At 47.3% G+C, this 16,860-nt stretch overlaps 1 protein-coding gene across 10 annotated transcripts in view; it reads left to right on the forward strand.

The window, feature by feature from the left end:
- The first annotated feature begins 42 nt into the window (after window positions 1-42).
- The window catches only part of ATG13 (autophagy related 13), a 32,798-nt gene continuing 15,980 nt past the window's right edge, over window positions 43-16,860 (forward strand). For all 10 annotated transcript variants that reach the window (XM_044269879.1, XM_044269880.1, XM_044269885.1 and 7 more), the window contains exons 1-4: window positions 43-212; window positions 14,293-14,374; window positions 15,445-15,525; window positions 15,601-15,720. In XM_044269879.1, the coding sequence (XP_044125814.1) occupies window positions 14,306-14,374; window positions 15,445-15,525; window positions 15,601-15,720 (270 nt within the window). In that variant the 5' untranslated portion in view covers window positions 43-212; window positions 14,293-14,305. The remainder of the gene's footprint in view (window positions 213-14,292; window positions 14,375-15,444; window positions 15,526-15,600; window positions 15,721-16,860) is intronic.

Here is a 16,860-nt window from a genome sequence, read left to right on the forward strand (position 1 = left end):
GCGGTTAATAAACCACAAATGAGTTTTCCCTGTAGACAGACAGCAAAACACAAACAGTAATGGCGGCTGCGAGCGCTGTACGGGGGACGTGAGAGACCGGAGCCGTGACTGAGGGGACGTACGGAGACTGGGCCTGCCGGGCAGGGCGCGGGGTCTGCCGCCTCGTCATACAGGCGTCTGCCTGAGGAGACCTAGGCCTGGAATGAGAAGAGGTGAGCGGGGGTCCTGGAGACTGAGCCCCTCGTTATTAGGAGGGGGTGTCTATAAATCACCAAGAAGAAGAAAAACTACAATATATTATACAGGAGGATTGTTATAATATGTTAAAGGGGATATAACCCATAATGGTATTTAAAGGGATACTTCAAGTAAGCTATGATGTCTGGTCTGTCGCCTAGCAACACTTCACCTGCACAGTGGGTGACAACAGCAGCAGCTCCCCATCATCCCAAGTTGACACTACCCTGTATACAGTCTTGCGCCATTTACCACTAATGCCATTGGATGGCTGTAGTGGTGACCTGCGGTATACAGGCACATCATCGCTACAGCTGAAACAGGTCATGGCCAGAATAGAGGGGCATCAGGACGGCAAAACTTTTTTATTTTATTTTTTATCCTGTCCTCTTCAGGGGTTGGGTCATCTCACACATTCACAGCACATGGCTAGGAAAATAAATAATAATATGCCATCAAATCTCAGCCCAGGGGAGGGACCTGCTCCTATCTCCAGAACAGGGCCCCTAAAGTGAAATCGAGTGCCCTTGGCTATTTTTGGAAGTCCCATTGCATTGAATAGAGAGCACACCATGGAAGTGCAGCCATCCCTCTATTCACCGCAATCCCAAAGACAGGCCGTCAGTAGTGTTGAGCGAACTTGTGTTTTAAGTTCGGCGTCTAAAGTTCGGGTCATCGAAGAATCGCATTATGGATTCCGCTACCACGGACCATAACGGAATTTAGAATCTATAACGCGATTCTTCGATAACCTGAACTTTAGACGCCGAACTTAAAAACACAAGTTCGCTCAACACTTGCCGCCAGTACTAGATCAGAATGGGATCTAACTTTCGGCACTTGTCTGATCTGTAAGGGCCATGTCACTTGGTGTCTTTTCCACCAGTGTGCACATTGGCCAGCGCATGGACTCATTAAAGGGCATCTGTCAGCAGATTTGTACCTATGACACTGGCTGACCTGTTACATGTGGACTTGGCAGCTGAAGGCATCTGTGTTGGTCCCATGTTCACATGTGTCTGTATTGCTGTTTTATTATATGCAAATGAGCCTCTAGGAGCAACAGGGGCGTTGCCATTACACCTAGAGGCTCTGCTCTCCCTGCATCTGTGGTGCCCTCTGCACTTTAATCAACAGGGCCGGCAGTGTAAACATCATCATCACCATGTTACGCTACTTTCAAACTCGCGTTTTGGGCGGATCCTTCATGGATCTCCAAAAACGGATCCGTTACAATAATACAACCGCATGCATTTGTCATGAACGGATCCGTTTGTATTATCTGTAACATAGCAAAGATTGTGTCAGATTGTGTCAGTGAAAACTGAGCCATCCCCATTGACTTACATTGTGTGCCAGGACCAATCCATTTGGCTCAGTTTCGTCAAGCGGACACCAAAACGGTGCAAGCAGTGTTTTGGTGTCGTCCTCCAGAGCGGAATGGAGACTGATCGGAGGCAAACTGATGCTTTCTGGGCGGATCCTTTTCCATTCAGAATGCATTAGGGCAAAACTGATCCGTTTTGGACCGCTTGTGAGAGCCCTGAACGGATCTCACAAACGGAAAGCCAAAACGTGAGTGTGAAAGTAGACTAAATCAAAGTGCAGAGGATGTGGTAGTTGCAGAGAGAGCAGAGCCTCTAGGTGTAACGGTAACGCCCCCGTTGCTCTTAGAGGCTCATTTGCATATAATAAAACATTATTTCAGCAATTTGGGCACATATGAACACGGGACCAACACAGATGCCTTCAGCTGCCAAGTGCACATGTAACAGGTCAGCCCTTGTCATAGGTACAAATCTGCTGACAGATGCCCATTAACCACCTCCGGACCGCCTAACGCGCCGATGCGTCCGGAAGGTGGTTGCTTTTCTCCTCCTGGACGCATCGGCGCGTCATCTCGCGAGACGCGAGATTTCCTGTGAACGCGCGCACACAGGCGCGCGCGCTCACAGGAACGGAAGGTAAGCGAGTGGATCTCCAGCCTGCCAGCGGCGATCGCTCGCTGGCAGGCTGGAGATCCGAATTTTTTAACCCCTAACAGGTATATTAGACGCTGTTTTCATAACAGCGTCTAATATACCTCCTACCTGGTCCTCTGGTGGTCCCTTTTGTTAGGATCGACCACCAGAGGACTCAGGTAGGTCAGTACAGTCCCACCAAACACCACACCACACCACACTACACTACACTACACCCCCCCCCCCCCCGGTCACTTATTAACCCCTTATAAACCCCTGATCACCCCATATAAACTCCCTGATCACCCCCCTGTCATTGATCACCGCCCTGTCATTGATCACCCCCCTGTCAGGCTCCGTTCAGACGTCCGCATGATTTTTACGGATCCGATCCATGTATCCATGGATCCGTAAAAATCATGCGGACGTCTGAATGGAGCCTTACAGGGGGGTGATCAATGACAGGCGGGTGATCACCCATATACACTCCCTGATCACCCCCTGTCATTGATCACCGCCCTGTCAGGCTCCATTCAGACGTCCGCATGATTTTTACGGATCCGATCCATGTATCCATGGATCCGTAAAAATCATGCGGACGTCTGAATGGAGCCTTACAGGGGGTGATCACCCATATACACTCCCTGATCACCCCCTGTCATTGATCACCCCCCTGTCAGGCTCCATTCAGACGTCCGCATGATTTTTACGGATCCGATCCATGTATCCATGGATCCGTAAAAATCATGCGGACGTCTGAATGGAGCCTTACAGGGGGGGTGATCAGTGACAGGGGGGTGATCACCCTGATTACCCTGATCACCCCCTGTCATTGATAACCCCCCTGTAAGGCTCCATTCAGACGTCCGCATGCGTTCTGTGGATCCGATCCATGTATCCATGGATCCGTAAAAATCATGCGGACGTCTGAATGGAGCCTTACAGGGGGGGTGATCAGTGACAGGGGGGTGATCACCCTGATTACCCTGATCACCCCCTGTCATTGATAACCCCCCTGTAAGGCTCCATTCAGACGTCCGCATGCGTTCTGTGGATCCGATCCATGTATCCATGGATCCGTAAAAAATCATGCGGACGTCTGAATGGAGCCTTACAGGGGGGGTGATCAGTGACAGGGGGGTGATCACCCTGATTACCCTGATCACCCCCTGTCATTGATAACCCCCCTGTAAGGCTCCATTCAGACGTCCGCATGCGTTCTGTGGATCCGATCCATGTATCCATGGATCCGTAAAAATCATGCGGACGTCTGAATGGAGCCTTACAGGGGGGGTGATCAGTGACAGGGGGGTGATCACCCTGATTACCCTGATCACCCCCTGTCATTGATAACCCCCCTGTAAGGCTCCATTCAGACGTCCGCATGCGTTCTGTGGATCCGATCCATGTATCCATGGATCCGTAAAAAATCATGCGGACGTCTGAATGGAGCCTTACAGGGGGGGTGATCAGTGACAGGGGGGTGATCACCCTGATTACCCTGATCACCCCCTGTCATTGATAACCCCCCTGTAAGGCTCCATTCAGACGTCCGCATGCGTTCTGTGGATCCGATCCATGTATCCATGGATCCGTAAAAATCATGCGGACGTCTGAATGGAGCCTTACAGGGGGGGTGATCAGTGACAGGGGGGTGATCACCCTGATTACCCTGATCACCCCCTGTCATTGATAACCCCCCTGTAAGGCTCCATTCAGACGTCCGCATGCGTTTTGTGGATCCGATCCATGTATCCATGGATCCGTAAAAAATCATGCGGATGTCTGAATGGAGCCTTACAGGGGGGGTGATCAGTGACAGGGGGGTGATCACCCTGATTACCCTGATCACCCCCTGTCATTGATAACCCCCCTGTAAGGCTCCATTCAGACGTCTGCATGCGTTCTGTGGATCAGATCCATGTATCCATGGATCCGTAAAAATCATGCGGACGTCTGAATGGAGCCTTACAGGGGGGGTGATCAGTGACAGGGGGTGATTACCCTGATTACCCTGATCACCCCCTGTCATTGATTACCCCCCTGTAAGGCTCCATTCAGACGTCCGCATGCGTTTTGTGGATCCGATCCATGTATCCATGGATCCGTAAAAAATCATGCGGATGTCTGAATGGAGCCTTACAGGGGGGGTGATCAGTGACAGGGGGGTGATCACCCTGATTACCCTGATCACCCCCTGTCATTGATAACCCCCCTGTAAGGCTCCATTCAGACGTCCGCATGCGTTCTGTGGATCCGATCCATGTATCCATGGATCCGTAAAAAATCATGCGGATGTCTGAATGGAGCCTTACAGGGGGGGTGATCAATGACAGGGGGGTGATCAGGGAGTCTATATGGGTGATCACCCCCCTGTCATTGATCACCCCCCTGTCATTGATCACCCCCCTGTAAGGCTCCATTCAGCCATTTTTTTTGGCACAAGTTAGCGGAAATTTTTTGTTTGTTTTTGTTTTTGTTTTTTCTTACCAAGTCTCATATTCCACTAACTTGTGTCAAAAAATAAAATCTCACATGAACGCACCATACCCCTCACGGAATCCAAATGCGTAAACATTTTTAGACATTTATATTCCAGACTTCTCACGCTTTAGGGCCCCTAAAAAGCCAGGGCAGTATAAATACCCCACATGTGACCCCATTTCGGAAAGAAGACACCCCAAGGTATTCCGTGAGGGGCATATTGAGTCCATGAAAGATTGAAATTTTTGTCCTAAGTTAGCGGAAAGTGAGACTTTGTGAGAAAAAAAACAAAAAAAATCAATATCCGCTAACTTATGCAAAAAAAAAAAAATTCTAGGAACTCGCCAGGCCCCTCATTGGATACCTTGGGGTGTCTTCTTTCCAAAGTGGGGTCACATGTGGGGTATTTATACTGCCCTGGCTTTTTAGGGGCCCGAAAGTGTGAGAAGAAGTCTGGGATCCAAATGTCTAAAAATGCCCTCCTAAAAGGAATTTGGGCACCTTTGCGCATCTAGGCTGCAAAAAAGTGTGACACATCTGGTATCGCCGTACTCAGGAGAAGTTGGGCAATGTGTTTTGGGGTGTCATTTTACATATACCCATGCTGGGTGAGAGAAATATCTTGGTCAAATGCCAACTTTGTATAAAAAAAATGGGAAAAGTTGTCTTTTGCCAAGATATTTCTCTCACCCAGCATGGGTATATGTAAAATGACACCCCAAAACACATTCCCCAACTTCTCCTGAGTACGGCGATACCAGATGTGTGACACTTTTTTGCAGCCAAGGTGGGCAAAGGGGCACCTTTCAGATTTCGCAGGCCATTTTTTACACATTTTGATTTCAAGGTACTTCTTACACATTTGGGCCCCTAAATTGCCAGGGCAGTATAACTACGCCACAAGTGACCCCATTTTGGAAAGAAGACACCCCAAGGTATTCCGTGGGGGGCACGGCGAGTTCCTAGAATTTTTTATTTTTTGTCACAATTTAGCGGAAAATGATGATTTTTCTTTTTTTTTTCTTTTTTCTTTACAAAGTCTCATATTCCACTAACTTGCGACAAAAAATAAAAAATTCTAGGAACTCGCCGTGCCCCTCACGGAATACCTTGGGGTGTCTTCTTTCCAAAATGGGGTCACTTGTGGCGTAGTTATACTGCCCTGGCAATTTAGGGGCCCAAATGTGTGAGAAGAACTTTGCAATCAAAATGTGTAAAAAATGCCCTGCAAAATCCGAAAGGTGCACTTTGGAATATGTGCCCCTTTGCCCACCTTGGCAGCAAAAAAGTGTGACACATCTGGTATCGCCGTACTCAGGAGAAGTTGGGCAATGTGTTTTGGGGTGTCATTTTACATATACCCATGCTGGGTGAGAAAAATATCTTGGTCAAATGCCAACTTTGTATAAAAAAATTGGAAAAGTTGTCTTTTGCCAAGATATTTCTCTCACCCAGCATGGGTATATGTAAAATGACAGCCCAAAACACATTCCCCAACTTCTCCTGAGTACGGCGATACCAGATGTGTGACACTTTTTTGATGCCAAGGTGGGCAAAGGGGCACATATTCCAAAGTGCACCTTTCGGATTTCACCGGTCATTTTTTACAGATTTTGATTGCAAAGTACTTCTCACACATTTGGGCCCCTAAATTGCCAGGGCAGTATAACTACGCCACAAGTGACCCCATTTTGGAAAGAAGACACCCCAAGGTATTCCGTGAGGGGCACTGCGAGTTCCTAGAATTTTTTATTTTTTGTCGCAAGTTAGTGGAATATGAGACTTTGTAAGGAAAAAAGAGAAAAAAAAAAAATCATCATTTTCCGCTAACTTGTGACAAAAAATAAAAAATTCTAGGAACTCGCCATGCCCCTCACGGAATACCTTAGGGTGTCTTCTTTCCAAAATGGGGTCACTTGTGGCGTAGTTATACTGCCCTGGCAATTTAGGGGCCCAAATGTGTGAGAAGTACTTTGCAATCAAAATCTGTAAAAAATGACCGGTGAAATCCGAAAGGTGCACTTTGGAATATGTGCCCCTTTGCCCACCTTGGCAGCAAAAAAGTGTGACACATCTGGTATCGCCGTACTCAGGAGAAGTTGGGCAATGTGTTTTGGGGTGTCATTTTACATATACCCATGCTGGGTGAGAAAAATATCTTGGTCAAATGCCAACTTTGTATAAAAAAATGGGAAAAGTTGTCTTTTGCCAAGATATTTCTCTCACCCAGCATGGGTATATGTAAAATGACACCCCAAAACACATTCCCCAACTTCTCCTGAGTACGGCGATACCACATGTGTGACACTTTTTTGCTGCCAAGGTGGGCAAAGGGGCGCATATTCCAAAGTGCACCTTTCGGATTTCACCGGTCATTTCTTACACATTTTGATTGCAAAGTTCTTCTCACACATTTGGGCCCCTAAATTGCCAGGGCAGTATAACTACCCCACAAGTGACCCCATTTTGGAAAGAAGACACCCCAAGGTATTCTGTGAGGGGCATGGTGAGTTCCTAGAATTTTTTATTTTTTGTCGCAAGTTAGTGGAATATGAGACTTTGTAAGAAAAAAATAAATAAAATAAAATCATCATCATTTTCCGCTAACTTGTGACAAAAAATAAAAAGTTCTATGAACTCACTATGCCCATCAGCGAATACCTTAGGGTGTCTACTTTCCGAAATGGGGTCATTTGTGGGGTTTTTCTACTGTTTGGGCATTGTAGAACCTCAGGAAACATGACAGGTGCTCAGAAAATCAGAGCCGTTTCAAAAAGCGGAAATTCACATTTTTGTACCATAGTTTGTAAATGCTATAACTTTTACCCAAACCATTTTTTTTTTGCCCAAACATTTTTTTTTTATCAAAGACATGTAGAACTATAAATTTAGCGAAAAATTTATATATGGATGTCGTTTTTTTTGCAAAATTTCACAGCTGAAAGTGAAAAATGTCATTTTTTTGCAAAAAAATCGTTACATTTTGATTAATAACAAAAAAAGTAAAAATGTCAGCAGCAATAAAATACCACCAAATGAAAGCTCCATTAGTGAGAAGAAAAGGAGGTAAAATTCATTTGGGTGGTAAGTTGCATGACCGAGCGATAAACGGTGAAAGTAGTGTAGTGCCGAAGTGTAAAAAGTGGCCTGGTCATGAAGGGGGTTTCACCTAGCGGGGCTGAAGTGGTTAAAGAGGACCTTCCATCTGTTTTAATTATAGGAGCTAAATACCTGTACTTGCGGGTATGCTAATATGATGCTCGGTATTAGCATACTGAGCGCGAATACTTCAGGAGGGCGTAGGAGCGATGTTTAAAAAAAACGGATGGCAGCATCAGCGGGGGGTACCCCGCGAGTACAGGTATTTAGCTCCTATTAGTAAAACAGATGAAAGGTCCTCTTTAAAGGCCCTTTCACACGAGCGGATGCCATGCGGGTAATCCGCTGCGTGAAAGAGTGCCAAGCCGCTCCGTGCCTCTCTGTGACCTTTTTACTACAAAATCACAGTGAGATAAAGTTGTCACTGATTTTGTAGTAAAAAGGTCACAGAGAGACGAAGAGCATTATTAATCATGTCTCTGCTCCGTGTCTCTGCGCGGCTTGGCACTCCTTCACACACGGCATCCGCTTGTATGAAAGATCCCTAACCCTTTTCCGCACAGCCAGTCGGTCCGTATAGAGAAACTCACAGCTTTCACTAGTCTCTGTTTTTCATCCAAGATCCATCGATTAAAGTGTTAGGTGCGCAAAAAAACTGATGCCTTACGGACGCCCACACGGATTGACATACCTCACTTTTTGCAGACATAAATCGGAATGCCATCTGAATCGGGCCCAAGGGTTGCCGTCCCACATTCCCAAAAGCTGCATGGATTACTAATGAAAGACGTACTAATCCCTCGCTGTTGGTTAATCGCCATGCGGTGTACTGAAAACGAACAAACAGCAAGGAATCATCACTTCTTTCATTAGTAATCCATGCAGCCCTGTGGCCGCATGACAGGACAGCACCCTCCGCCGTAGCGAGCTGTAATACCAGGCAAAAGTACGGTGCTGTGCCTGGCAAACAGTGAAGGGGTCGTGGCTCTCACTATGGCTCCGTAGCCCCTCCATACCATTTTCAGTGGGGGGGGAAAGAGAGGGTAGATTGCCCGTCCCTTGAGATTAGGATTACGGAAATCTGCAACAAGAGAATTTGTAGATGCGCAGATCCAGCGAGGACGCCAACAGTCCGAGTGTGGTTGTTGCTAGGCTGTATGGGCTCCTCTGAGAATTTTGCTCTGCCACCACATGACTCCGAGAACTGATGCCTTACAACCCTGAACCGAACAGATCACTCTCTATAAGGCCTCATTCACAGTCACCACCGTATCTTGCAGTCTGCAAATTGAGGACCAGCAAAATATTAATACAGTCTGTGTTGCATCCGCGTTTTTTGCGGACCTATGGTGTCGTCCACGCTTTTCCGCCAAGTATGGGACATCTTTTTGCGGAACGAACATACGGATGCGGAGAGCACATGGATCTTCTGTGTGCATTCTGTATCTGTGTGTCCATTCCCCAAAAAGACAGAACATGTCTGCAAAATGCAGACCACGGACCCTGTCAATGGGTCTGCAAAAAAAATATATGGACTGCATCTGTATTTTTCGTATATATCTGCAGTTTGCGGACTGCAAAACTGACGCGGTCACGGGCATGAATCCTAAAACATATGCCTTCACAGGTGGATGGCACCTAAATGTCTTTTGAAAACAGCGGGAGGCGGTTTCCGTGCTGTCACCCCGTGTTTCTTTGTGCTAAATTTGCACCAATTTCCGCCGTCAAAATCCTCTGTCTGAACCGCCCCCGTGGGATGAGCTTACGCTGTCAGCTTTTCTGGTGCGGTTTTTGAGGCCAAAACCAGGATTGGATTTAAGATGAGGTCAGGCAGAACCTGTCCTTATTATTTATGCTGGGTTCAGACCTGAGCGTTCGCGATGGAGCGCTCTGTATGCGCGATTGTACCGGCGTTTGCAATCGCGCATACAGAGACAAGCAAACGCCCATTGTCGCGCGTTCCCGGAAGTCTATGTACGGGAACGCGCGACAAGACGCCCCAAAGAAGCTCATGTACTTCTTGGGGCGTCGGGCGTTTTACAGCGCGATCGTACGCGCTGTTAAACGCTCAGGTGAGAACCATTCCCATAGGGAATCATTGGTTCTTGCCTGTTGAGCGTTTTACAGCGCGTAGGAACGCGCTGTAAAACGCTCAGGTCTGAACCCAGCCTTACTGTCCCTTTTATGACCCACATTTGATTTTGGCTTCAGAAACTGCATCGGTAATCCTGAACGTGTAAACCAAGCGTTAGGGCTCATGCGCACGACCGTATGTGTTTTTTTGTGTGAACCCATTGTAACAATGCCTGTCCTTGTCCACAAAACGGACAAGAATAGGATATGTTCAACGGACTTGCGGACATGCAGATACAGAATGCATACAGAGTCATTTCCGGTTTTTTTCCGGCCCGATAAGAAATGAACGGTTCCCGATAAGGGCTGCAAAAAAGAATGGAATGGATTCGGACAAAAAATATGTTTGTGTGCGTGAGCGCTTACTCGTTGTCTGGAGCTGCTGCTTCCGGTCTCTCAAAGTGCTCCTTGTCCTAAACACATGAGGGTAGATTTATCAAAACTGGTGCACGGGAAAACTGTCTGAGTTGCCCCTAGCAACCAATCAGGATTTCATCTTTCAGAAATCCATTGGAAAATGAAATGATCAAGTACAATGGTGCAGAGATCCGCTCATTAGCCATGTGCTATTAGAACTAATGAGACGTAAATTGGCTCAAAAGTCATTCACCTGTTTGTCTTGTGTCGCGCTGAGTTTCATTATGTCATTTATGACCCTAAGTCCTTATTCGAGTCCATGTTCTCGATGATATGCAAAATAACCGCGGAGCCCCAGTTATGGGTCTTCAACACAGTGAAAGCCTCCAGGGAAGGAAAACCTAGCAAAGGGGTGTGCCCTGTTTTTAGAGATCACCAGATCCACCATATTAAGGCCTCTTGCACACGACCGTGTGCTGGCCGGGCCCATGCTGCTGACCGCAAATTGCACGATCCGTCCGTTCTGCAAAGAGAATAAATTCTATTTTTTTTACGGAACCCCATGGAAGTACTCCGTAGTGCTTCCATGGGGTTCCGTTCCGCATCTCCGGATTTGCGGATACATTTAAGTGAATGGGTCCGCATCCGTGATGTGGAATGCACACAGCCGGTGCCCCGTGTATTGCGGACCCACCGTGTGCGGGCCGCAATACGGCCACGGCGGTGCAACGGCCTTGTGCAAGAGGCCTAAGTGGCCCCTATATCAAGATCCAGCTCTGTTCCAAGCCTTAAAGGGATTATCCCATGACTAATGTAAAAAATGAATATCAGACATGACAATATATTTCTAACAAAGCTAGAACCAGCCCTGTACCTCGCATGGATCCAGAGATCTCCACATTCGTTGCTCTGCTAGATGTATATCAAGCTGACAGCTCAGGGGGAGGGTCTTTTCTGCTGCAACCCAGGGGGCGTGTCTCGGCTCTCCCGATCGCAGCCCAGGGGGCGTGTCTCGGCTCTCCCGATCGCAGCCCAGGGGGCGTGTCTCGGCTCTCCCGATCGCAGCCCAGGGGGGCGTGTCTCGGCTCTCCCGATCGCAGCCCAGGGGGGCGTGTCTCGGCTCTCCCGATCGCAGCCCAGGGGGGCGTGTCTCGGCTCTCCCGATCGCAGCCCAGGGGGGCGTGTCTCGGCTCTCCCGATCGCAGCCCAGGGGGGCGTGTCTCGGCTCTCCCGATCGCAGCTCAGGGGGCGTGTCTCGGCTCTCCCGATCGCAGCCCAGGGGGGCGTGTCTCGGCTCTCCCGATCGCAGCCCAGGGGGGCGTGTCTCGGCTCTCCCGATCGCAGCCCAGGGGGGCGTGCCTCGGCTCTCCCGATCGCAGCCCAGGGGGGCGTGCCTCGGCTCTCCCGATCGCAGCCCAGGGGGGCGTGCCTCGGCTCTCCCGATCGCAGCCCAGGGGGGCGTGCCTCGGCTCTCCCGATCGCAGCCCAGGGGGGCGTGCCTCGGCTCTCCCGATCGCAGCCCAGGGGGGCGTGCCTCGGCTCTCCCGATCGCAGCCCAGGGGGCAGTTTAAGGATGAAACTGAGCAAGTGCGACCATCCCAGGGAGCAGGATGAAGAAATAAGAAAAAAAAAACAGCAGGTCGCGCTATACAGATACACTTTATGCACACTCACATGCAATTATAAAAATATTCAGATCCATGTGCTGCATTGACAGCTGTAGAATATTTTTAGTGGGACAACCGCTTTAAGGATGTGACGAGGGTAAAAACGTAAGCCAGTTATCTATCCACAGACGGCTGTTTCAGGGTGTTGCCCCTCATCAGTGTGAAGTAGGATACTGGCTAACTGGGAGCAATGCCTAAGAGGCTACTGTTCTCAATGAACAGCGCATTGATCCATTGAATTCAATGGGTATACTCGCACGTAATTTTTTTCTTTCTTTTTTTTCGGACTAATCCAGCCCATTAGTCTTGGGTCTGTGAAAACCAAAGACAGCACACAGATGCCACCTCGGCCAGACAACCCCCTTTAAGTTGCAAGTACAGGTGCTGGCAAGCTATTGGCTGTAATTCACATTTGTTATCCCTGCACAGCAGCGCTCTGGCCACCCACTGCCCAGGGAACTGCAGCTGCAGACCCTTTTGTTTTCACGATCCACGGGAGTCCCAGAGGTTGGACCTGCACTGATCATAAAGTGATGACATATCCTAGTGAAATGCCATCGCTTTATTAGAGGAGAGTACCCCTTTAAAGGAAGCTATCACATCCTCTTGGCCTCCGGGGCAGATACCAAGAGCAGAATTGGCCCTAGTTCTACTGCCCACCCTTCCACAACCCTAAGCGGGATATAAGTCTGCATTGTCATGCTGAATTACATTCCTCCTGCTCCATAGCCGTGCTGTCAGCCTTGTGAACCAGGAAGACCAGGATGAACAGTGCTACAGGTCATATCTGGACGGGAGCGACTGCTTTGCATCAAACCTAGGAGAAGCAGAAAAAAACTAATTTTAATAGGAAAAAAATAACGCAAATGTGATTATCCTGAAATAAGCAGAGTTGTAGGTGGTAGGAGTGCGGAGAAATCATAAGGATTAATGAATTTCTCAGGTACCTTCCGGGAGATCACTTTGAGCTTATATAACTGAATATTCAGATTCTGTTGTTCCCCAGGGATGTACTGGCTGAAACTGCTGAGCATGGCACAGTTGGCTTCAAAAAGCTGATCATGGCATCAAACACCCCCTCCTCGGAAGGAGAGCGGCTGCCCGAGAGCTGATGTCTTGTTATCAGTCCCTGTGTGTAATGCCCTAGTTAGCGCGTATCCTTAAAGGTGACCCCCGGGCGCCACTCAGTTATAATTAGTGACCACAGAGCCCCCCAAGTGTATTCTGCTTATTCTCCTACCTCATCGTCCTAATCTCCAACCACCAGCGGGTTTTATTAACTACTTTTTGAATCATCCGGATTTATGTAGAATTCTTAAAAATCAGAATTAGTAAAATCCTCAGGGTTAATGTATAGTACCCAATAGAGCGTGCCAAAAAACGGTTAAATGACTTGCTGGGTATATTCAGGATCTGTGTCATAAAAAATGCAATTATTTCAAGATTCAAGATCTTCTTTTTACTGGTAGGAGATAAGTATCCGATTGGTGGGGGTCTGACCACTGGGACCCCACCCATGAACAGGAGATATGTGTTTCCCCATAGGAATGGCTTAGCGGTTGAACGTGCACACTGCCACTCCATTCATCTCTATGAGATTACTTGTAATGGACATCTGTCAGCAGATTTGCCCCTGTGACACTGGCTGACCTGTTACATGTGCGCTTGGCAGCTGAAGGCGTCTGTGTTGGTCCCATGTTCATATGTGCCCGCATTGCTGAGAAAAATGAAGTTTTAATATATGCAAATGAGCCTCTAGGAGCAATGGGGGCGTTGCCGTTACACCTAGAGGCTCTTCTGTCCCTGCAACTGCTGGGCCTTCTCCACTTTGAGAGGACCAAGCTCGGAAAACATCATCACACCTGGCCCTCTGAATCAAAGTGCAGAGGTTGTGGCAGTTGCACAGAGAGCAGAGTCTCTAGGTGTAATGGCAACGCCCCCGTTGCTCCTAGAGGTTCATTTGCATATATTAAAACATAATTTTTCTCCGCAATGCGGGCACATATGAACATGGTACCAACACCGATGCCTTCAGCTGCCAAGTGCACATGTAACAGGTCATCCGGTGTCATAGGTACAAATCTGCTGACAGATGCCCTTTAAGTCAATGACAGATTTGTTGTTCTCTTTCTCATCAATCAAACTCATGCAAGAATAAAACCTATTGGACGCTGTGGGATTGCGACAAATTTATCAAAATTGCATTGTGTGTATTTAGTGTCTGTCCCGCGGCAGACCTCGATGCCACGTTGCTGAGGCTATAGAGTGGATTCAGAATATGTTGTGTGCTGTCACTATAGAGGTGCTGCCCTTGGTTCTGACCCATTATGAACCCTAACCTCTCATTTGTTCAGGTTTACAGCCACAATGGACGCCGACCTCAGCCCACAGGACCGAAAGGACTTGGACAAATTTGTCAAATTCTTTGCATTAAAGGTAGAAGCAAAACCATGTATATTTTATATTATTCCATATATTTTGATATGTTCTAACACTTTGTTTGCTGAGCACACGGCCCCAGATTTGCTAATATATCTGCACCAAAAATGTGGCACAATTTGATGCATGTAGGGTTTCTGCACTTTTTTCGGACATGCTTGACGAGGAAGCAGGACTTACTGGAAATGGTGTGACCTAAGATACGGCGTAAAATTCTATCTCGAAGTAAATCAAACGAGTTTAGAGTCAGGGTAAAGTGTCTGTCAATGCAGGACCGGATTTATCATCCAGCCTGAGCCCCTGTGATAAATCTGGTGCAGGTTTAGACAGCCGGTCTAAGCTTATGCCATCTTTGGGGTTAGTAAATCTGGGCCATGGTCTTTTTGCATCCCTTGTTGTGATGCAGCTTTGATGCCACATTTCTACCTCAGGAAATTACATAAGAAATGTAAGGCTACTTTCACATCTGCGTTTTCAATTCCAGTTTTGAGATCCGGCAGAGGATATCAAAATCAGAATTAAACTGTTTAGATTTGTCCCAATTCATTGTCAATGGAGACAGAACTGATCAGGATGGATAATTATGCATCTGTTCCGTTTTGTTGCATGTTGGTGCTGAACACAGAACCGCTGCAAGCTGCAGTTTTGTGTCCGGTTTACGAAACGGAACAAAATCATTGTACGTCAATGGTGCCTGATCCATTATTTTTTTTCTGTTCGAGAAAAAAACTGATCAGACGCCCATTGACTTCCAATCATATTTATACTGGATCTGGTTTGTTCCGTTTTGATTTAATACAACCGGATTCAGACGAAACTGATGCATCCGGATGTTTTAAATGGCACGGATCCATTTAATTCCCGATTTCAAGATCCTTTGCGGGATCTCAAAACCGGAATTAACAACGCGGATGTGAACTAGCCTTGATGCGTAATGTACATTTTCACAAGGAGAACAGACAAACGATGCAATTATGATGCCTGTAACATATAATTTCTAATCTAATATAGAGCTGTTCACATTTCTTGCGTTCATAACCTTCACTAGAAATGTCTTCATTTAACAGGCAGTCCAGGTCATCGTACAAGCTCGGCTTGGAGATAAGATATGCACTCGCTCCTCTTCCTCTCCGACAGGGTCAGACTGGGTAAGTGATTTTGCAGATTTGGCGCATACATATTTTATAGGTGAATGTCTATTAACTGTCATGTTTTTTCTGCAGTTTAATTTAGCGATAAAAGACATCCCCGAGGTGACTCAAGAAGCTAAGAAAGCCCTTTCAGGCCAGCTGCCAGCCGTGGGGCGCTCCATGTGCGTGGAGATCTCCCTGAAGACCTCAGAGGTAGGGATTATAGCAAGTACGACGACAAAATAATAATCCAAAACAGAGGTTGTTGTGCCCCCAAATACCATTTTATATTGACCAGAGCTGTGGAAGGGGGAAAAAAAACTGCCATTAACTCACTTTTATTGTACATCCTCACGGGAAGGAAAACATCTATTATGGATTTTGCCACAAATCCTGCTGCAGAATTTGTGTGTATTAGATGCAGATTTTGTCACGGATCTGATCCGGATTATACTCCAAGCATTGCAAGGGTGAAATCCGCTGTGACACTATGCAAAAAAAATGTTGCTCGTTTAAGATCCGCACCAAATGTCAATTTACATGACGATATTTTTCTGCATCATGTAGACATCTCGTCCACTTTGCTGCTCTTCTGATACAGCGCAAATTTTTTGCCCTCAGTTGCAGATGAAAAATTGATAGTATTTTTGCTGCATGTGGATATAGCTTTAGTCTGTGTTCACATTTGCTTTGTGGCTTCTCTTCATCATAGCGTAATCGCCTGTCTCTGACAATCCCATAGAAAATAAATAAAGTGGCAGCGCACAGGCTTGATCGTCATTCCCATTATCCAGGACACTCTGGACCCACAATCTCAAGAACAGTTGGGTTCCCATGTGTTGGACCCCACCAATCTGATACTTATCCACTATCGTGTGGGTAGAGGATATGTTTACATCCTTTTAGTTTAAAGAGCATCTGTCACCATGTAATAAACCAAATAAACTGGTAGCCTGATCGCGGTCTGCTGATTCAAACATTGTTGTCCCCCTGCAGATCAGTGCTTCCGTTGCTAAGAAATGAATCCTTTTGTATTCAAATGAGCTGTTTGGTGCAATGAGGGTCTCACCATTGCACCTCTTCATCAACCGCTCCCTTCTGTATCGTGCTTAGCTCTGCCCACCAGCTCTGAGTGACAAGGCCAGGCAGTGGCAATGTAATCTTACCTTCTCGCCCTGTGTTCTCACCCAGTGCGCCGGCGATTCAGAGGTTGGTGCAAGCGCAGAACAGCCCTGATGCTTGCCTGGGCTGAAGTCAATACTGTGCACTAAGCATCAGGGCTGTATTGCTGTAGTGCACAGGCTAGAATGCAGGGCCTGGCCTGACCCTGTCACTTAGCCCTGGGGAGGCGGA

This window comes from Bufo gargarizans, chromosome 10 (genome assembly GCF_014858855.1).
Source record: "Bufo gargarizans isolate SCDJY-AF-19 chromosome 10, ASM1485885v1, whole genome shotgun sequence".
In the NCBI taxonomy this organism is placed as follows: domain Eukaryota; kingdom Metazoa; phylum Chordata; class Amphibia; order Anura; family Bufonidae; genus Bufo; species Bufo gargarizans.